At 44.1% G+C, this 23,070-nt stretch overlaps 1 protein-coding gene across 2 annotated transcripts in view; it reads left to right on the top strand.

Annotated features, from left to right (window-relative positions):
* LOC139987844 (uncharacterized) overlaps positions 1-23,070 on the top strand; it is a 50,515-nt gene that overhangs the window by 15,431 nt on the left and 12,014 nt on the right. For both annotated transcript variants that reach the window (XM_072004591.1, XM_072004590.1), the window contains exons 3-4: positions 14,626-14,716; positions 15,683-15,806. In XM_072004591.1, coding sequence (XP_071860692.1) covers positions 14,626-14,716; positions 15,683-15,806 — 215 coding nt within the window. The remainder of the gene's footprint in view (positions 1-14,625; positions 14,717-15,682; positions 15,807-23,070) is intronic.

Genomic DNA, 23,070 nt, shown 5'->3' with positions numbered 1-23,070 from the left:
GGTAGAACTGGTGACGTCGCTCGAGAAAGACAGAACTCTTGGCCGAATATACTGGCAGGATTACTTTTTCCACAGTGAAACGTGGAGACGAGTGTGGCTGTTTCGTAATTAATTGTCACTCATCGTTCAAGAAGCGAAAGGAAGCTCGAGAAAACAATTTAGGTGCTTGCGAGAAAGTGTCGAAAAGAGAAGGGAGGAAGAAAGGGAAAGGGAAAGAGAAAGAGGAATCGCGAGGGTTAAGCGACAAAGGGGTTAACCAACGATTTCTCGATTCGTCGCGAAAGAGATTCTCCGGTTGAAACAGTCGAGCGGTAAATCGGAGGAACGCGCTTCCTCCGCAGTCCTTTCTTGCTTTTCCTTTCGTCACTCGTGACCGATTGTACCTATCATAGTGGCTCGAGATGCGCGTGTGTTCCCATACATCTCCTTTCATTCGAGAGACTCCAGAAGAGAAGTGGGTGGACGGTGCAGGGCTGGGGTGTCGCTAAAAACAGACAAAGAAAGAGGGTTGAACACGCGAGAGAAAGTAAGAGAAAAAGAACGTGGAGCAGAGACGAGGAGAGCCAGAACGAAGAAGAGAAAAAAGTGAGAAAGCGGAGGTGCTGCGGGTGAGAAGAAGCAGATGAGAGAAAAAGGGAGGATAAAAACAGGGAGTGAGAAGGGAGAGGGAGAGAAAATGAGAGAACGAACGAGAAATGGGTGCCGAGGGCTGCCACGTCGGAGGAGGCAACAAAGATATTAATTAAGAATTAACACGCGTACTGAAACCGCCCTTAATTAGTAACAGTCAGTGCCTGGAGCAGCGGTTTGTCTGCACGAACCTGTACCACCGGGTGCAGGGTAAACATGGGGAATGAATTGTAATCAAACACACGCCACCAGATAACATACTGATTTGCGAAAATATAATTTACTTAAAATATTCTACCGGTTAAAACGAAGAAAAAAAAGTAGGAAGAAGAAAAATGGAAAAAGAAGAGAAAACGGGTTTCCTTCGATCGTACGCGATCAACGAGCGTGCACGATGATGGCGTTTACGTGAAACGAAGTTTAGGAGCGAGGACAAAAATAGAGGTGAGCGAGTCGCGCGACGAAGGCCAAACGACATAAAGGAAAAGCCTTCAAACGGTTTTCACTCGTGTCATGAAACATTTGCTTTGATTACTAGCTGGAGCTCATTAGTACCGCAATAACGTGAAACGGGTATACGTCCGTAAGGAAAATCTTAGAAGCTGAGCATAATACCGAAGAAGAATTTTGCTTTAAAACCCGTAAAAGGACACTTTGGATCGACTTACTCGTACTCGATCGATACGAATGCGTATATTTTCTCTCTTAGCAAAGAAGAATCCGAAGTATGTCGCCAAGATTTTTCGTAGCCACGCAAATGAACGAATGGGAAATATGACTAATCAGTATCCAGCTTTCCTCTGATCGACAAACGAGTCTGTCATGTGAATATCTTCGCTCATTTGCAACAGGAAGTAATATGTCGCATTTGGAGCCCACCGGTCGAGGGCGTTTTATATACTTTGAATTTTTCTAGCGCTACTTATATACATTCAGAACGCAATTATGACCGAGCAGAATGATACCCTTTCTAATAACCGGTTAAATTCATCTTTCGGATTGAATGGCGTCGAAACTTTGAGCCGGTGAAAGGACGCTTATTTTTAATAGGAACTCGTTACACGTTCTTGCGTGATGAATTTAGTAGTTCCCGCGGCTTTGAGAGAGCCAGAAGCGCTCACACTTTTAACAGCGCGTTCTGAATAGAGGTCATTAGCTTCGCGACGTTCCGTTCGCGATCAGTTTTAGTCTGATAGAATTTTCTTGTAACGAAACAAATTTTTGGCTCGACAAAACAAAACAGAACAGAGAGAGGAAGGAATTCACGACGTATGTACGAATGTACATACCTAGTGGTTGGAACCTCGACACGTAGCCGGGATCGATGCGTATACCTATTGCGTGGAGCACGTGAAATCGTGACGTCATCGACCGGAGGCCATTTTGACTCAGCTGGTCCCGACAAAAAGCAGGACGCCATGTCCTGCGAGCTTCACAATACAATGAACAACGATCCGCGTGCTCGTGTGCGCTCTACGAGCATACGGAAATTCGCCACACCGATTCACACACTCGTGTATTTTCGTGAGTGCGAGGCTCGGTAGGCTGGCACATAAAAATTTCGAACCCTTTCGTAGGGCAATGCTAGCTGAATGTACTCCTACAGAGAAAGGAATAGAGTATCCAAAAGAATAGAGTATCACGGTGATGGGGAAGGTACGAGGAGGAAAAGTAGGAAGTTGATTCGTAACTTCGGAAATATTTTGACAGAAATGGGCGTGGTGGTGGTTAGAAATTGACGACAATCGCGCAGCATAACGTTTCTCTGCGACGATCAAAATTTCAACCCTTTTTCGTCATACAGCCGTCTATGTCTCTCTGTCGATTCACGAGAAAGTCTTCGGTTTCACTGGTACCACTTTAAAGCGATACAACCCGCGGACGAATAAATATTATGCGGCTGAAAAATGTGCTTTCGAGAACATCCAGGCATCCTCGACTCCTTGCGGTAGGATTGTGCCGATGAAAAAGGGTTGGGGTGTGCGGGGGTGGCGCGCGAGAGGAGAAGCCCTCTTGCTGCCGTTCGTACAGATACAGTGGCTACATTGTGGGTTTAGAGGCTCATTGTGCCACGCCAACACGGGCATTGTCGTCCTTTTTCGAGGGCCGGAGATTCACACCTTTTCACCGGTGCGATTTTCCACGATGGGCGCGTTCCATTGAGCGGAAGAGGGCGAGCCTCTGCCGTGGAAGGGATAAAAGTTCGGTAGAGGGAAAAAGAGATAGACAGAGATGCAGAGAACGGATAAGAACTAATGCCAAGTAACACGGAACTGTGTAGGATTCTCGCACGAATTTATTACCCGACACGATGGGGTTACACGTGCGTCTTTCTTTCGACCGGCGTCGATGGGTCGGTTGAAGTGAGAAAGACAATGGTGGCTGTTTAAAACGGGGTGTTGAGGATGTGAGAGCTCTTCTGGATTAAATTTCTTATGGTTCTACGTTTGAAAGACAGCTTTACGAGTCTTGCCAGCGGGTTGACGCGTTCCTTCAATTAAAGAAAGACACCATCGTTGTATCGTATATTACTCGATGGTGGTGCAGAGCGCGTCATAATATAAGCGTTCGATTCCACTTGCATCGTTGTTGTAATCGATGCGCGAATCGATATCACGAGCCGTCTTAGCCGCATCGCGTTCTTTCGTCAGTGGATCCACCGGAATCCGCTAATTGCACTAATTTCAATAAATTTCCTTCGAGGAGGTGTATTTTCCGGAGTCCTTATGAATTTATAAGCAAAGAAATTTGAAAGCTTGCCAAGTCTCTCTTCTGGAAGGGACAATTAGACTCTTCTCGTCGACCTTGAGGGGAGTGAACGAGACGCTGAGGAGTTTGTCCGACCGATCGTTAAGTTACCTGGTCCCTTCCTTCGTTGACGTCCTTTGTCGAGATTAGTCAACTTCAAATAATGCCTCCATTTACCAATTCAAACTTCGCGCCATATACTGTTTCGAAGGTTAAATTTTTTAATTTGCATACCCTCCAAGCGTCTCGACCTGTTCATCTTTCATCTAACTTTTGTTTCCTGTTTTGCATCTTTGCTAAGGCGTTGAACGTTTACTTCGTAATAAACGAAATTGACTACAACGATATTCCAACCACTTGATAAAGCAAACATGGTAAGCGGAAAAAGATAGTTTTACAGTAACTGTGAAGATAGGGCGAAGTCTTCTTAGTTCAGGAACTAAATTTAGTTCGACATGTGTGGACGTAAGTTTGTCTGGCGCCAAGGAACAAAATATGTAGTTCGGCTGCAAAAATATTAGGTTACTTCGAAAACAGTCGCAAGTCAACACTTCCCTGAGACGTTACATGTGTTTCGTTGACTGTTCGTTGCTCGTGATCCAATTAAAAGAGATTCCCAGGAGTCATTGCGGAAATTTTTCAAAATCAAAGTCGCTAGTCTATTAATGCGATTACGATTGATCGTCGGATGACAAGAAGTTGGACGATTTACAGGCAACGATCGACACACAAACGTGAAATGTGACTCGCTATTGAAGATCTGTGAAGTCTGTAGCCATGGGACGATTAATTGCGCCATTGAGCGTATCGCATTGCCGGTATTATTGAATCGAGCATAGCCCGCCACTCGGAGAATAATTATGAAATCATTCACTCGTGGAACAATTTCAAGCTGTAGCTCCGCTTTTCATTTAATTCCTGATGTTTAGTCGCTCTATTTTCAAAGGGTGCTTGCACGGCATTGTTAATTCGTGTCACTGAATTGATTCGAACGAAAGCCTCCTTTACCCTCTCTCTCTCTCTTACCTGTTTTTAAACAGAAAATTATGCGAATTATTAAAACTGATTTAATTACAATCCATAATTATGCATTTGTTATTATGTATGCGCATGCACGTAAATTAAAAACGGGGAGGAACAATTATTTTAAAATTTCTGGGCCTGACAAAAATTGATCGAAATGGCTGTAGCGAAACACGCATCGTGCCTCGATAAGTAATATTTTTGTCCAGGAGTGGTGGAACGTTGGCTTGGCGCTCTCCAATTATTAGAACCCCAAGCAGTGCTGTAACAAGTTTGCGACCCTCGCGTCTCCATCGAGCACGGATTTGGAAGGGGTTGGCTGAAAGCTCGCTTCGTGCCACTGCCACGTACATGATCGCGCGACTCTTATGAATATCATAAATTTTACGCAATGTAGCCGACAATTTCGCCCGATCATCAGCATAAAATCTACTGTTTCCGGACTGGCGGGTGCTCGCCCGCGAGCTGAAATGAAACCTAGTAGGACGCGCGGCTAGATTTAGAGCGGCTGCGCGAGTCGCGAACGAGTATTCCGCATGACGTCGATCTCGATCCCTTGCCTTTAGAATGGATGCGATTGTAGGCAGTTTTCAGGCGAACAATTATTCACCAGATCCGGCCACTTAGTTGGCGCGTTCTCCGTTAACGAGTGAGTTTTGTCCCATCGTGTCTGGGATTCTTTCGCGATTCTCTAATTAAAAGCTACCGCTTGTGGCTTCGTCGTGAGCGTTTCGGGGTTTTATAACGCGCTAATAGTCGCGGCTGGAGAGGGTCGAATTAATTTGTACACATTTTTCCCGACTCGAGGATAGTTTGTTGGTGCTGTGCTAGGAAAGAATTTATCATTATTCGCTGGAACCTGCGCGACACAACGCGACAAGAGCTTCTCGCGCGTCTACCAAAACGTCCTTTATTTTCCTTGGCCATCGTTGTTCGTGAAAGTAACGCGGAAACAACGGCATAGTATCGTATCGACGTTCGCATACGTCTGGGTTGGACCAGCTTCGGGAAATTTTCCACGACGCCGCCGGCAATTTCAGCCGGTCATCGGCGTAAAGTCGATGCTCATTGTAAGCCGGGGCTGGTTCACGAGAATGCTAGCAGACAAGAGTACACCAATGGTGGGTGGACAGGAGGTGGCGGTGGGGGACTAGCTGGCGAGGGCACGAGAGAGGAGTTAATGGGGACGAACTGTAGAAGTGGCTATAGTCTAGAACCGTGTTAGGGCCAGGGCCATTAAGCTTAATGACATAATGAAGTAAATGGCTGTGCATGCCATGCCACGCCGGAGACTATAGCTTATAACCGCCGGGCCTCCACCCCCGCGCAATATACCGCGTGCCAGGAATTCCTGACTTATGCCGGCACTGCCCAGTCGAAAGGGGTAGCTAGCATGGGGTGCACCCACCCTCCCTCTTTATTCCTCTCCTCCCTCCCTCTTTCTCACGTGCGCGCTCTTCTACTGTTTCCCTGCTCGAATCGTCCTGTCTCTCTTTTAACCCTTCGACTAGCAGCTTGTGTGTCGTATCTCTCGCTAGTCAAATGTTTCTGTTCATCTATTCTCCGAAGCTCCTTCTTTACTGTTCTCGTATATTACGTAAGGGTTGCTGTGACACAAAGTTGCATCGCACACGTGCTAGAAGCGAATTTATTTCGGGAATTGCCAAGGCGTCACCGGCCTCTCAGTCGTTGGTGTTCGTCCCGAGAGCTTCCCTCGTTTTCCGGGAGACGATTCGCTAAAAACCACGTCCTGCCGCGTCGGGGCGGTAACATCCGTGCACACCTTCTCTGTAACCCTCTTGAATTTCCTGCGAGGACTCGTAATTATGCGTTTCGTGTACCGTCCGAGCACACGACGGAAGAGGGTCGTGTATGCGTTAAGTATTTAATGTAATTTTGTGAAGGCGGACTGTAGACAGCGAGAGAGCCAAGCGCGAGAGCATCCTCGGTGAAATTGCGTGACTCATCTCTCTTGTTTGCCGCCCGCTACTACTTTCCTTTCACCGGATTCGAGGCTTTTCTGCCCGCGACTTTGAAAGCTCTGCGCGAAACACTCGCGTTAATCACACGAAAGTGCCTAATGCGCTGCTTGATAGCAGCAATTTCAGTATTAATTGGACGCGTGAATGGACCACGCACTCTCTACTCCAACGTTCACATCCAGCTTGCTAGTTTCATTTTCCGTTTTAAGACTATTCGCTCTGTTCGATTTAATTACGAACAAGAAACTACCATGTGCAACCGAAACTGGGTAGTTTTATGGAATCGATAGAAAAGACCACTTTCTGTTCGCTGGATTAGCAAGAAGACCTTGAACATTCTACGACGGAAGACTAGTTGCTCACGAACAACGTAGAACAAAGTACGTTCGTGTAGGTAAAAAAACGCGTTGTTTTCGGGCAATCAACACTTTACCCATTGTCTCTAGCTGGCACCTGAATGCGTGGCCATCATAATATTCACACCATTCGTAGAGGGTCGAATTTCGAGCATGGCCACCGCGGGCTACGGAGAATAGTACGAGACGCTCGTGAAAACACGTTTCTGACCACGAGGTGTGAAGCCCTTGGAAGAAAAAGAAACGGAGGAACCGCGTGGGGTAGACGAGAGTAAAAGAGTCGAGAAGCGCTTCCAAGAAGTACGCCCACGAATTCGTTATTCTATTTTTTTCTCGTTTTTTTTTCTTCGGCCGCGTCCTATTCATTAATTATCGCCATTCAAGGGGGCCACGGTCTCCTGATTGTGAGGTCCGGGATCGATGAAACGCGTTTCGCAGTAACCGTGATTAAACCGTCGAGTTTTCATGAAATAACCTGTCGGGAACTAGTTTTACCCGAGAACTTAATTACTGCTGTATTATGCACGCTGGATGCGCGAATCGGTGGCTCGAGAAACAACGTAATTCCTGCTGCTTAAAAGAAAACTCATCTCCCTCCGTGTCACCTCCTGAACGTTAATTATACGTCTTCGTTACCATTGTCGGTCTCGAACGCTGTATCTAAAATAATTACAGCGCCCATCTTTCTCGACTATGCAACCCTGCAATTTGAATCTGTTAGCAATGCTTCTCGGACAACCATTTTCTCTTTCTATTACGGAATTCTAATTCAAGCTCGTTGAAAAGATGAAGGAAGATTGAAAAAATGCGAAGAAAGACAAAACGCACGAGGCGAATCGAGTTGAAGTCTCTAGAGGACGCGCGATCGAACCGGTCAAATTAATTCGACCCCGAAAACATCGTGAAAGCATTAGCAGCTTACCCTAAGCTACTGTCGGTCTGTTACAAGTGTTTTACAGCGTGTTACATGGTGCAGCAAAACTACCTAGCGTTGAGGGTCCCTAATCTACCGAAACATCCCGAGGGATGTATCCCAGCATCGACTGCACTCGGATACGCTCCATTCGCCCTTTCGGCTATGTAAACGACTACGTTACATGTTTCACGCGCTCGATAAATAATTCTCTATCTGATGCATTTTTCATGTTGCGTCGGTATTTCGCACTCTGTGTCCGAGAGGGTATGTGTAGGTTCCACAAATGTAAAAGCGATGACTTTCCTTGGATTCCGTTGGCCTCAGTTGTCGTTACTTAGCTGATTCTTTATTTTTGTAGAAATAAATCTTACTATCGATAGAGAAATCAATGACGGAGTCATTTTGAAATTCCTATATTAATTTTATTATTATTTATAATCGTTTTCGTTATTTACCAGTGATAAAATTACCACTGCGTATTTTGTAATAATTGCACGAATAGACCTTATTATCTTCATCTTTCACGCGCTCATTCCTGGGAATGATAGGTAGAGCAAAATGAAGGGTGACGTATCAAATTGACTCGTAATATAGGATGGGATTACTATGCGATTTCACATGCTGAATTACGGATGACTAACAAATGATTACACCTTATGAATAAACTTTCAAAGGAGAATTTATTAATTAGTAGTATTTCTTTAATGATATTTAAGACAGTACATAATTACTTTTTTAATAACAATCTGTTGTTCAATAACGAGATAGTCCATGAGTTTTTAATTATCCATTGTCACGGGACAGGTTCAATTTTTCCTGACAATGTTTGCGATACCAGCACGGAAACGGCGAGGAAACTAGCATTTGTTTCGTTAATCATCCGGCTGCTTTCACTAGCTCGTCTCGTATTTACGTAGTTTCGTTTATAAAATGGCAGCCAGGCCGAAACGAGGAAATCGGGCGTCTCGCGGAACGGGACCAAGAAGAAGACGACAAGAAGACGACGGGTCGTCTCATTCACACGGCGACGAGGTAATTTCTCTCGATGAATCCACGAAAGGGCATTTATCCGTTCTCCGAGCCGCGAAAAGGGGCGGAAACGAATTTTCAATTACGACGCACAAAAGACCGGGTAATTCTCTGGGTTTGAAACGACTTCGCGGTGCATAGCGAATACGTGGAAGGGAGAGCTGGAGAAAGATGGACAAGAAGAAGGGATGAACGACGATGCTATGAAAAGATTTTCAAATTAAATTTCGGGATTAGTACCCTGGTTTAATACGGACAAGTGACGACTGAAGACGTCCCAGGGGTGTGCTACGTGCTACCTTCGCTCCCCCCATGGGATAGCGTACACACGGGCCACTGTGTAACAACGTGACGACGTTTCTGACCCACCCTCCGTCTCGTAACACTTCGCGCGTTTCCATTTGCTCGATGTAAACTGGTCGTTCGGCAGCCTCCCTTTCTCTCGACCGGTTTTCACCGGATCGAGTCTTCTGTCCGGTGTCCAGTTGGATGCAATTTCAACGAATGGCGAGTCCAAAGGGCAGATGTTGACCCTATTGAAAACGTAAAACAAAGTAGATGGAGAAAATTATGCGATTGAACGCGTGCGAGAATTTGTACAAAAATGCATTAGTATTTTCTGCTTCTTATTCTGATAACGATGAGATGAGTAACTTTCTCCAAGAAAATATTATGGAGGAATAGAAAAATCATTGGAACACTGATATCGTTATCTACTGTAACCAAAGAAAAAGGGTATCGCCTCGTACCGTCCATTTAACGGAAACGAAAGAAAAGTATATCGATGAATGGACGCCGTTGCACGTCTGTGAAACGTTAAACGCAATTTCATGGGGTTCGATCAGTGACGATAAGAGGCAGCATCAGGCGGGATTAGAATATCAATTATCGAAGAAACACAGGCCGTCGGTTTCTAAGAGGTTCTATTAGATACGAGCAGTCTGGCGCAAGCCAGCCAAGCAAGGCCACGGGTTTAAGGTCTTAACAGCTACTAAAGCAAAAGCTCCTTCTGTCTCGCTCTTAAGCACGGAAAACAAGCCGTGTTAGACGAAGGGGTGTATTGAGGGCCGCCATTGGCTATCCACGCTCCTTTATTGCCGGTTGCCTGGTAACCGGCTTGCCACCGACACACACCGATGGCAACCACCCTGCAACCACCCTGAAACCCGACAGCGCCACGCACACCCTCGCTTAGGAACTCGCAACCACCACCACCACCAAGTATCGCCACCGTCTCTCGCCACCCTCTCCGCGATGCTCCACGAGCCAATGCATACACACGCACATTTTCTCAGCTACTCGGAACACACGCACACGTACACTCGCGTCAACCACCGTAAACGCGTGGGGATGTGCGATGGAATCTTCGTGTAATCGCCAAGAGTTGGTTGTGTGAGTGCGCGAAATAACACTGCCTGGTCTCAGCGTGTACGTACGCATGGCGTGAATATATTTAGCCAGGAAACTACCACTGTTTTCACGCGAGAGGGTGTTTCGAGAGCTGCCTCTCCGGCTGCCTCTGTGTGCACAAAGTCTGTGCTCCTGGCCGAGTAGACCGCAAAGTTTTCTCTGAAGTTGCTGGATTTCTTCCTTTTATCGGCGCTCCTGACAGCAGTTGAGGAAGATACTTTCCTGGATGATTGTGTTCCGCTGTTCGTAATCGCGCGCAGGACGTTGGGAGGAACGAAAGAAGAGGGTTGAAGTTTCTGGCTGCTGACTCTCCAAGTCGCGGCCTGTTTGATGTATGCTTTCGTCGCAGACTGCAACTTTGAAATTGATATACTTTACTGCAGAAAATGAGGAAAGTTTGGAAAAAGACTTTGAGTTGCAAATTTCAAAGGAATGCTCGACATCCTGAAACTTGCGCCCCAAAATATTCAGTTATTAATAATCGCGAGAGAACATAGTCCACAGACGCTATCTGTTTTTTGCAAAACTCATATTCAAATTCAGTCGTTCGATCGACCTTGTCCGATGTCATATTAAATCCAATAAAACGTTTCAGAGTGACGGTCAATTTGTTGGAACGACGACGTATACGAGCAAGCGTAATCTTGCGAGTTCTCTCATCGAGAAGATTAAAAACAATTGCTTCTGAAGTGGCTGTATGCGCAAACACGGTGTCTCCCTAGTGTAGTTCCCGAGGGAGGTCGCGACATCCCACGATATTCGAGGGCACTACGAACGGATTAGATCCAGGACAAATTAGAGGAGAGAGAAGCATCGGTCGCTGGGAAGCCGGGAATATATCAGGGTAGAGGGCAAACGTGTCCCGCTGGTCCCGTAATAGCTAACTGGATTTGATTAATCGATTTGGTTACAGCCTCCTACTTAGCCATCCTGACGCTTCCTGCCGTGTTTAATATCGATCATTCTCACGCGAGAATACGAGAATACGTCGCCATTCGCTATTTCTTTTCCACGATTGTACGAGACGATCTACTTAAGAGATGCAATACTGCGTCTCGAGCAGCAGATCTGAAATATCGTTCGACTTCTTCGTGCAAAGAGAAAGAATTTTGTCTGGATTTGTTCGTTTTCTCGCTTATTCTCGTAGAATATGCTTGGAAAGAAAATACGAATAAACTTCAAACCCTCGATGCTATTTTATTTGCGTCAATTAGTCCGTACAAAATAATAATTGCAATTTATCGTAAGAACAATATGAAAAGATACACGGCAATCTTACCTATGATATTTTCCATTACTTGCGATGCAGTACATATAGCAACACCATTTTCTTCAGGTTATTAGCATCCACTTGCGTCTACGTCCTCCGACGTGCAAAGCGATTGGTTCGACGGCTTGCGGTAAATAAGCATACTTAAAAAGCCGGCAGCAGGAAGTAACGCGGTGCCGGGGTGGCGTAAAGAGGCCTCTCTACAATCTTGTGAAACAATGCATCGCGCGAGCTCCATGCTCGGTGTCTTAAGCTGTGCGCAGTCGAGCCTCAAATATTTATTTTCCATTCGACTCCTTCATTTTTTGCATATGCGTGCATGCAAACTCATTCGCGTTGTTCGCGGAAAATATTGCAATCAGTGGTCTGTAAAGATAGGAAAAATATTTTTTACATTCTTTCTTCAAACTCGATGAACGAAATAGTGATCACTCTTCGGTTGTTATGCTTACCATGTTATTTTAATTATCCTTTCGCTTTAATGAAAGTGATTCTGCCCGAAGTTGGTAGTTATGCTACGCGTCCAAGTCTTTTTACAAGATTGATAGAATAAATAGAGCAAAATTTATTTGACGCTCGGCTCAGAAAAGACGTTGCTGGATGGTATAGAGAGGCGCGTGTATGGGCAAGGAAGAAATGTTGGATAAAATTAAGCCGGCATGCAAGAAATTTGCTTGAATCCACTGAATGCGCCCGACGCTTCCTCATTAAGTTCTTCGTCTTCGTGACGACACAGCAGGAATACTTTCCTTCTTATCGACCGTGCCGAGATGAGAGTAACATTGGCGATAGTTTTCGTTAAGTAACTACAAACCGAAGAATAGTTGAAAACTCGATAGTCCTAACAAGGTATATCGAATTAATATAATTTTCTCCGATAATTAGGTGGTTCCTAACCAACTGAAACAAAAATCTATTGGAAGGAACGATGTTGTAAACGTCGCACAATACAGTTTAGAGTAAAAAACGATACGCTTTTCATTCCTGACGTTCTCTTTTTTTTCTTTTTTCTTTTAAGCGAACTTCGCCAATGATTATAAAGCTATTCGTTTGACTTTAGAGAAGCGTTTTGAAAAAGCGACGGAGTGCAACGCGGACGAAAGCAAGAGAGCAGAATACAGACGCGAGCACAGAAAGGAAGGATTAACAATACATTTTAAAAGCCGCCTTCGCTATTTTCGCATACCATGTGTTCTATGTCGGTCGCGTTCATGAAACTGTTTTACTCAAACTTCGTCGAAATTCCTCTCTCGCCTTCTCTTTTCCAAGCTTTCGTGGCTTTCTCGGTGCCAACACATTTGGAAAACTAGCTTTGGTTATGCTTTCTTTTTCACAAAACTAAAGAACTTTAGTTTCACGACATCCGTAACAACTTATCCAACGCAATTCTCAGTGTTAACTTCAACCATACATTTTCAGGCTAGATTGAGTCAGCAATGAAATATCGACGCAAAGTAAAGAAAGAGAAGACTTTTCGAAGCGATATCAAAGAACACTCGCTTACCTATCCATTCGCTAGCGACACAACGAGACAAAATACGAGTTACAAATTTCCGCGTACGATCTCAAAGCGACGTTTTTTAGAACTTTCGCTCGTACACGTTTAAGATCGTGCCATCCTTTCATTGTTCTTTCACGCGATTCTTATTATTTCGTTTGCGATAAGACTATCGCACACGATATCGCAGATGCGTTGCTACTAATGTGACTTCGATGAAAATAATTCCGTAGGAAGAAATATGAAGATAGACGGAGTAATCGTATCCATGTAACCATGTGACGTTAGCAATGTGTTTCGTGGATCCAATTAGTCGAAGAACACATATAATTGGAATTAAGTTCTTAATTAATAGTTAATTAGCTGCCGGTAGTAGCGTCACCAACGGCTGGCAGCAGCAGCAGCAACAACTGTAGTAACGAGTTAGCCTCGGGGAGAGGGATTCATTGTGGAGCGGCGCGCGCGCCACGAAGCCGGTTTTCGCTCATTAATTCGAAATTAATTTATAATTGATAATTATTTTCGGGCCATGGGTCCTATCCGTTTGCCATCTCGACGAACCTTTCTAATTTCCTGCCTCTCTTGTACGTAGAAAATTGCCATTTACCTTGGAAAGCATACACGAGCTGTCGAGTCACGAGCAGTATATATTTAAACGAAAAAGGAAAAAGAAAAGGTCGGAGGAATGTTTTTTTCCTTTCTTTATATCGTTGACATGCACACGCACGCGCCGTTAGCAGCACCCTCCCTAATTGGAGAACCTGGATTTTTGAGATGAAAATCCCGGTACTACGACCAGCTGGACAACAGGCTTTCCCGATATTTTTTCCCCCGACACTCCTATATTTTTTTTTTTTTCAACGTCAATTTTTTCCGCCCCGCCAGAGGTTGTTCCATCGAACTGTTCGAAATTCTGTTATCGGTAATAAATTTACCAGGTATTTTGCCGGAATATCGAGTGTCAAGTCCGCGCTGCGACAGTCGATATCGCGCATGGAAATTACGTTCCGATCTCCACGAGTTTTTCCGATCGAAACACGCATGTATACCTCGTCCCCGTTAATTGCGTTTCTTTTTTGTTCGGATCGAGTGGATAATGCTTTAAATGCGACGCTCTGCGAGTGCTGGACAAAGGGATGAACGATAAATGGAAAAATAGAATCGCATTACGTGCTTCTTAGTTGCGTGTCGATGCTTCAAAGGGTAAAATTGGAACATGAGAACGGATAAAAATGTTACGTGAATTTAGGTTGCGCGAAGCCCTCATCTTTCTTGTTTCCATCTATGCTGATGCCTCTGACAATTCGACTTTTTTGAATTGCCGAAAGAGACATTCTTTTCTATTCGATTCTTCTGGCTCATCCTCGAAAGCTAGGTTAAAGAGTAAACGTTTTTCATTGTATTATCATTGATCACGATTAATCGTTAACGAAGGAAAGTCAAAGAAGGGATTGCGTGGACAAATAGAACCGGCATTCGATACAATTTGCATGAATACACGTGGTCTCGATTTATTGGCAAATCGGGTATAATGGGTAATTTGATCCTCGATGTACGCGCACGGCTAGAATTCAGATCCGATGGATTATTGGGCTGCGTTAATGATGATTTTTTGAAGGAAGGAGATACAGCTATAAATGCCATAAATTATGCACGGTTATTTAATCTACGTTCGCTTAACATCGTTAACTTTGAAAAGTTAGTATATACCTATTATCCGTTTATTTTGTTGAAATTTAATAAATTTAATGATCTTGTTACAGGTGTCGGGCACAATATAGAATCCGGGAAAGACTTCACGGTCGACGGTCTCTCTGGTTTCAGTAAAAAGAAGAAGAAGAAACGTCGTCATAGGTGAGTGTCTCACCCGAATTTTGATCGAGAACATTTTTTAGTTATCATTTGTGTTGCATCGAATTTTTCGCCATTTTTCGTAACTTTATTGTCGCCATTAATTTTGTCTGGCGCACTCTGTAAAAATTTTGATTGGAACGCAACGTGAAATCAGCGTGATAGAAATACGTGTGAATAATTAATAACCACTGGCAAAATTTTCGACGCAACGCTGAGAGCTATTCTTCCGCATTTTCGCTTGGTTATCCGCGGGTCTGGGAGACAATCGATCGCGTTTCAGTGATTTTCATTCGGCGATAATGATAAATTTATTCCAAACGAATATATCATTTTAGACTTTTCATCGTGTAATCGACGAGTCCCACCTCCGATAATGAGTTTTCAGCTATTTTGAAGTGACAGACAACCCGAATGCAATCACCGTTCCGCAATAATTGTATACCACGATGAACGAATTCAGACTTAAATTGATCGTTAAAAGATATATTTGTCGCTAGAAATCGATTCCATTGAAATGTTACATCACATAAGATATGTATTTGCGTATTATCGACAGAAAAGATTAAAAATTGATGTTGGAAACTGGTCGAACAGGTGAATGAAGAATTATTATATTCGTAAATTGAACGTAGACAAATTAAAATTTCTCACGGCTCGAATGTTTTATTGTAAAATTTATGAAATCTGTTTTAAATTCTGTAGGGGCAGATTAAAGATAGATTTACGCTGATTGATTTGTTCGAAATTTGTTTCGCCAAAATGTATAGAATTTAATCTTGCTTCGGCTGCATCAGCCGATGAAATTGTTTTTCAATATTATTCAAACGATCAACTTTTTCTAGATCTATTTTCACTTACGAAATCAGTATTTCATTTTCTGTGTGGCTTTTTTCTTTCGAGTGTAGGCTAGCTTTAAGGGAAAAGCTGTAATGGCATATAACTAGGTTCATACGGTTGTTGCTCCAGGACGATCTTCACGTCACAGCAGCTGGAGGAGCTGGAGGCAGCCTTCAAGGAAGCCCATTATCCTGACGTGTATGCTCGCGAGATGCTCAGCCTTCGAACCGATTTGCCCGAAGACAGGATACAGGTGAGCGAAAATCAAAAGACCTATGAAATCCGACCTTCTGACCCACGAATCGGACGGCTTCGATACTACCATTTCCTTGTGAAATTCGCGACTCAGGGGTATCGAGTTTCTTTGCGTAGATTCTCGTAAACCCGAATTGATCAAAGGCTACCACTTTTCTTCGCAACCACTAACTTTTTGTCGATGTTAAGGACTCGAAGACCGTACGTAATTTAGCTAAGTATTTCATTGTTTAAGCGCTTAATATTTGTAACGAATATTAAGATATTATGCTCCAAAAGTTACGCGATTATAATGTTTCGAGGATTAATTAAATTAATTTGTGCGAAACAAGAAAACGCAACAGAACGAGCAAGAATGGAAAATCGGATTGTAAACGGGATAAAAAGGGGACCATTCTCAGTCGTGAATTACGTGAATTAGAACGTATAAATAATCGAAAGTGGTTGCTTTCAACGAGGAAACAATGCTTCCAGCGCGCGTCGTTTTCATAATTTTCCTATTAAATTAACATACAATGCAATTTACTTCAATTACAGCTAACGTAAAATTTATAAAGACGTGTACAGTGAAATCCCTAGGCTCACTTTTCGTCACGTCAAGCATTCGTTCTCGAATAGTTCGTAAATATTACACTGCGCAAAATTTCGACTATAATTCGCTATTAAAACCACAATCTGCTTTAACGATAATTTTGTTCATTAACGAAAATTAACAACGTAACACTCTCTTGGAAAATTTAACGTGCTATTCGTGACGATTATATGATATAATCAGTGGAAATATAAAGCTCCAATACGTTTTCGTGTAATTACTGTGTCGTTTTATCGTTGAAAATTTGGGCTCACAGCGACAACGAGGACGACTTTGTAAACAAATTTAACGCGTATTCGTTCATCAAAGAGAATCATTATCAATTAGTGCCCGGTGTTAGTTACATTTGTATAAATTACCATGCAATTAATTTCGTAAATTCATACGTTATCAACATAATGATGTAACAAAGGTATTATCTGTTTGTAATACTTTAATAAGCTAATTGACCGGAAAAATTTCTTTCATATAGCAATAATATTGTCTAAAGGTAACCATAAATTTCTTTAACGAAAACGTAAGTTTTTCATCCCCTATCTGCTAGATTATAAATCAGACAACCCTATTGTTCCTGCAATCTTATACAAATCGATGAACCTTGTTCTACGATAACACCTCGTAGAATACCGTAACAATTTGTAAATCATCTTCGCAACGAACCGCAACTTCTTCTTTAACCGATCACAAATGGCATCTCACTCGATGCCGTGGTGATATCGCGCGGAATTATCGACAGCATGCATAAAGCGGCGAAAGAACAGTCGCAAATGAAAGTGGTAAGGGTTGCAGTGGCGGCTGGTTGTCGGGGGTGGAGAATGGCAAGTCCAAAAGGCGCGACTATAAAAGGGAGAATTTTCCCGGGCTGACGGTTAGTTACCGCGGACTCGTGGAGTACCAGGCTGAGATAGGTTTCCGCATGGCGGACCCGGGACAAACTTCCCTTTCTCTCCCTGTTCCTCGTCCCTCATCCTCGCATCGTGATTTACCCCTCCATCCTTGCTTCTTCTCTGCCTCGTTCTCCTTAATCCTTCGCGTCACTGTATCCTTTCACGAACAACATACGTGCGAACCATGCCTGCGAATTTAGACGGTCCATGGAAAATGTCGAAACGGAGAACGAAGAAAAGAAAAATTCCAATCTCGAGCTTGTGCTAGCATTGTAGAAAGGCGCCTACCTGGCACGTGGGTGTACACGCACGATAACGTCCATGGGTGTCTGTGCATAAATGTCCGCAGCACGTAGGTACATACACGCTACTAAATATATTTTTGTATAGGTAGGTATGTAACTGGAGAAACCAGGATGACGAAGGTTAGAGAGATAACAGTGGTCCATGTAACAAGGGTGGCAAAGGAATCTCTAGAAGAGACAACACCAAAGGTAGAAAAGAAACGTTGAGGGTACGTGCGACGAAGACGCGGTGGTTAGGTAAAATGAGGAGAAAGATCGCGAGAAAGAGGAAAAGAAGAGTAAAAAGAGATGCAAGGGAAAGGGGTAGATAGGTAGGTACAGTCGAGTCGCGATTCACGGGGTTGTTGAAGCTTCGTGGCTGAAGCGTACAGGCGCGTATACAGAAAGAGAGGAGAAAGAGGGGGGAAAGAGAGAGAGAGAGAGAGAGAGAGTGAGAGAGAGGAAGAGAGTAACGGCGCCGTGAAACGACAAAGCGGCCATTGCAGGATGGGTGCGGTCCCGCGGGCCAATCAGAGAGACGAGTCGCGGACCGGTCGGCCAATCAGGCCGCGCCTTCCACCCGTCTTTTGTTTCTAAATTTGCGCGCGCGGCGGGGACACAATATAACGAGCGCGCGGGACGAAAAGAGGGGTTAGTAATCGTTAACGGTGATATTTTTGTGTGGGAGTACCGGCTTTCTTCGTCTTTTCTCTACCTCTTCTTTCACTCTACCTTCACCCCTGTACCTCCTCCCTCGTCCTACGCCGCGATCCCTCCAGCTCTCCGTCATCACTCTCGCCGCCTCTCTGTCCGACTCGTTGCCGCGTGAATTTCCTTCCGCTTCTCGATATAGCGCGCGCGTCTCCATCGAGTTTCTTCGTCCCTTGCTCTGTTCCTGCCTGTTCCGCGACCACTCCGACCCCCTATTTCTTTCCTAATTTCTTTGTAGCTTCTCTCTCTGGACCCTTTGTCCCGCACATTTTTTTGTTTCTCGCGCGCTCGTGTGCGCGTACGCCGATGCGTGCCGCAAAACAACACGAAGAAGAGCGCCGCGCCGGCCAGTTTTCATATCGATTAGGGGCATTTTATGGCGCTTGATGTGCACGACGAGCGTGTTCGTTGTCAAGTAAATGCCTCCACTGAAATTTATTCGACAATTCAAAATAAACGACTCCGTTCGAGAGGAAATTATGGAAATGTCCGTGAACATTCTCGAAACATTCGTTCATTCTTTCGTAGATGAAACACTGCGATAAAATTTTGATGTCGTTCGAACCGTAACGAACCGTTAACGTCGAAAGAAAGAGGAGGCCGGAAGGGTCTGCTTCCGCTATCAAATGAAATTATCGTGTCCACTGAGCGATTTGACAATGCGCCGTCTGTCAGGTTTCGCACGTTGAAATATTACTTGATTAAATGGATGAGTTTGGTTAGGCCAATGCGGTCTGAACAAATTAATTAGTTATGCTCAGTGAATCTTATGCAGACAACGCCGACGTAGAAATACGCGTTTCATCGGGACGATGGTTTGCGTAAACATACACGAGTTTCGTTTTGCAATTCGCTATAACGACCGACACGAAGTTGCTCCATCATGAAAATGTAAAGGAAACGCTGCTTCGTTTTCTTTGCTTCGCTACTTGATTTTTGGTATTGAGAGGCTTTCTCATTTCGAACGGAGACAAAGAGACACAAGAGAAAAGGGAAACATCTTGTTTGAAGAGTGGAAAACGCTGGAAGTATTTCTTCGTCTTCTCTTCGCGGCTAAATGAGAAATTTCCGAGACTTTTTCCATGGTATTCATTTCTTAGGACGATACTTACTTACTCCAAAATCACGAGGACTTTAATACACGTCGGCGTTTCAGGAGCATTCTCCGTAATGTTCGCGTATTGAAAAGGATCACAATAATTGTCAATCCTACACCCTCCGATTCGTTGTGTTATTTCGTCCAACTTTTCCAACGCTGACAACCCAGAGAAAGAAAAACCGGAACGCTCCCGCGGTGAAGTTAATCGAAATGTCTCCGGCAGACCTCCGTTCCGCTTGTTTGCGTAATTGTGCACGCGATTCACGCATGCGGCAATATAATTGCGAGCTCCTACGACCGATTCTGTATCCGGCCCTGATATTTCTCTTATCAAAATGGTCACAGTATAAATGTATCCCTTCTGGATATGAAAAACGGAAATTCCGTAGTTTTATAAAAATTATCTTCGTTGTTATCTCTTCGTCTTTCAAACACCATCTGATAAACTAAATTGAAAATTAATTTCTATAAAAGTTTTCACGATCGATATACGCTAACTATTGTACTCAATGCTTATAAAGAATACTATTGATAGCTGAAAATACGCACTGCCTATAATCGGATGTAACTGTTTGATAGAATTCTTGTCATATCGTCATGAAAGAAAGCCAACGAGACTCAAGGGAGTGTCTGGTTTCGAAATTCACCCCCATACAGGAGGAAAGACCGATCGACTTGACTACTCGTTATCGCGATCGCTCTCGTACTTGCAATGAGGCCGCGTCTGATTGGCGCGCAGAATCGCGTACAAACGGACGTAATTTCGGTGGCCGGAGGGTTACGGCTTCTTATGGGGGTGCGAAAATTACAGGCTGCCTCGCCACACGTCCTTTCAACGTGATCGATATCTATATACCTACGCCGAAGGGGGTCCCACCTTGCGGAGTGTTTTGGACGAAATGACACCACGAATCACTGTTCAATTACTGTTTAATTTCGGTAACGCCACGCGTGCAAGGGCTTAATAAATCGTGGCTTGCATTCGGAACGGACCGTACGATACCGAGAACGTCGTTTTAGTCGCGGTTCCTGCTGCTAATCGCGTTTGGAATATATGACTTTAATTTGCCAACACGTGCTACGTGTTTGTTGAACGCGTACAATTGCTCGGAGTTTAAACATTCACGAGTCTTTCTTTTTTTAATGCACGAGATTCAAACGGGTCAGTTCGAGTGCATCCCGGTAACAAATAGCTGGACGTGTAAACGGAGCGCTAGTCGAAGGAAAAGGAGTCATCCCATTCGTGCGGACAGACGTTTCCCGGTTGAAGTTATCCGGGTAATGAGGGCCGAGTCTCCCACGGGCTCGTTCGAAAAAACAACACGCGTATCCAACCATAAGCGGACCATTAGCGAAGAATTTTGACGTGGCTCACACAATCGTGTTGTGTCCGGCGAGAGGAGTGGAACGCCGGCTGGTTGTGCTGCTGAGAAAAAAATTGACTTCAAGTAGCGACGAACGGCTCACGAGACGCAAGTCATCCACGGAGTCCTCTAGAGGGTTCTCAGCCGGCTTCCACGTACGTTCTTTGACAAAGGTTCCACTGAAGGAAGACCCCCATCCTGACAACAGGGGCCCATTGTCAGTCCCCGTTTCAGCCGAGGCGCCATTGACGATTCGTTAGAACGGCTTGCCAGGTAGAACCGCGCGACCGAGACCGCGAGTCTTCGACATTTTCTTTCGATCGTGCACGATCATTCTTCAGTCTCGGCTCGATACATTTCATAGACCCGTAATTACAGCTTGGAATCGCTGTACAATTTCAAAATCCGTGATTGAGTATGCGGAACATACTTCAAAACGCGTTGGCTGTCGCTGTTGTTAGTTAAATTTAGTTTGTTTCGTCGAGAAAAAATATTTCTTATTTTTTTGTTTTCTTTTTTTTTTTTTTTTTTGAAAAAAGGTATAATTTTTAACGATAATGTTCGTTATGCCGTTTTCTTTCGCAATGAGAAAATAAAATGTTACCTCTCGAGTTTCCGTACAAAAATGTTGCACAAAGAAATAAGAGAACAAGTGTTTCAGTTTCTTGCGAAGTCGTTCGTTAATACGTGAGTTGCCGCGTCGTTGATCCTGGAAGAATAACTCGCCTAACAAAATGGCGTTCCTTTCGAGGGTTTCGAGGTGGAATTCTGGCAGCGTAAAGCATCGCCCGTAAAGTCGAGTTAAGAGGCTCGTTCGAATTCGATCTCGCACGACAAAGATCCTCGATTCTTCAATTGCTTTCGTCCAATGTTTCCTCGAGGAACAGTTCGTTCCTGCTACTGAATTATGTGGAAGATTGACCTGGCTGTAAACGGAAGGTTCTTTTCTCTCGGCACACGGAGACGAGTGGAACAACTGACAACGATGGAATGGAAAATAAAGATGCTTCGGTAACTTTGGATCTTTCTTTTCCCGAACAGTATCAAATCAAGTATACCGAAGCTTCTTTCTTTCGATTACTTTCAAAGCGACAGTCGCTTTCTGATAAAATGCATTTAAATACATCTCGATTTATTTGTAGATCTATTTGTCCAATTTGACGCCAAAGGATGATGAAATAGAAACAAATAAAAATACGCGTACAATAAGCGAAGAAGTACGTTCGACGAGATTATTTTGAAATGGCTGACAAGAGCAACCGCAAGGACAAGCAGAAAATTAAGTGTCTGATTCAAGGAGGAAAGTAATCGTTGAAATGAAGCATAATCCCCCGGACATTAGGAATTTTCATTTTTAATCCACTCGTTTCCGCGCACAATTTGCTGTGAGAGTGGCGCATTACCAGACGACAAGAACAAAACGTTCGTCTCCCTCTCGCCCACTATCAAAATGGCTCGCGACAATAACGCGTCGTTGGTAAAGACGGCGATGCGACCGCGCGATTCATCGTATCGCGTCGCGTAGTTCTCAGCGGATGAAATCAGTAGATTCGAGGGTCCTAGACCCGCGTGGTCGTTTAAACCGATGAACAGGAAGAAAAGGGAGGAAAGCTGAAAGTTTGGCTCGTTTCAAGGATATAATCCACCGCGCAAGGAGAAGAAAGTAACGAAGAATCGAGTTACGTTCTCCACCCCCGACGGGCTCGTTCCTCTTCAACCCTCTTCCGCTCTACTTCGATCTCGCTTCGGGACTCTCTTCGTCCACTGTGGCTCTCGTCCTCCCGTAAAGAAGCCCAGCTAAGAAAGCGTAATGACGCGGAAACGGCTCAAATGACCCGCGAATTTTCACTGGACGAGTCTTCCTACTTGTGCTTATGTTTAATAGGCGACCGATGTCGTAAGTTGACGTAAATTGTGCCGAGGTATTATCATTTACACGGCGAATTTATGGTAATTTTCGACTCGATTTCAACTACGATCTACTCTACCGTATCAAGCGTACTGTACGGTTTCATACGGTATTTCCTACTTCTTCAATTTTTCATTTTTAACTGACTTATCAAAGAACAACCTTTCTATCCATCGATCATTTATAGCACAAATGCGGTGTACTTATTTGCATTGGTTCGATAAGTGAAATAAGAGATTAATTTCTTTTCATTTGAAAATCTGTTTGTTTTCGCGATTACCAGCTGACTGATCGAAATTATCCGTCTTGTAAAAGGCCTGTCTGTTATTTCGCTCGGAAAAAGAGACGATCGGCCAGCTCGGTGTTTTCTGAAAAATTCAATTCTTCTTTACAGACGGGACATGACAGGTGGATAT

Source organism: Bombus fervidus, chromosome 5 (assembly GCF_041682495.2).
Source record: "Bombus fervidus isolate BK054 chromosome 5, iyBomFerv1, whole genome shotgun sequence".
Classification (NCBI taxonomy): Eukaryota; Metazoa; Arthropoda; class Insecta; order Hymenoptera; family Apidae; genus Bombus; species Bombus fervidus.
This window is presented reverse-complemented; position numbering and strand designations above follow the sequence as displayed.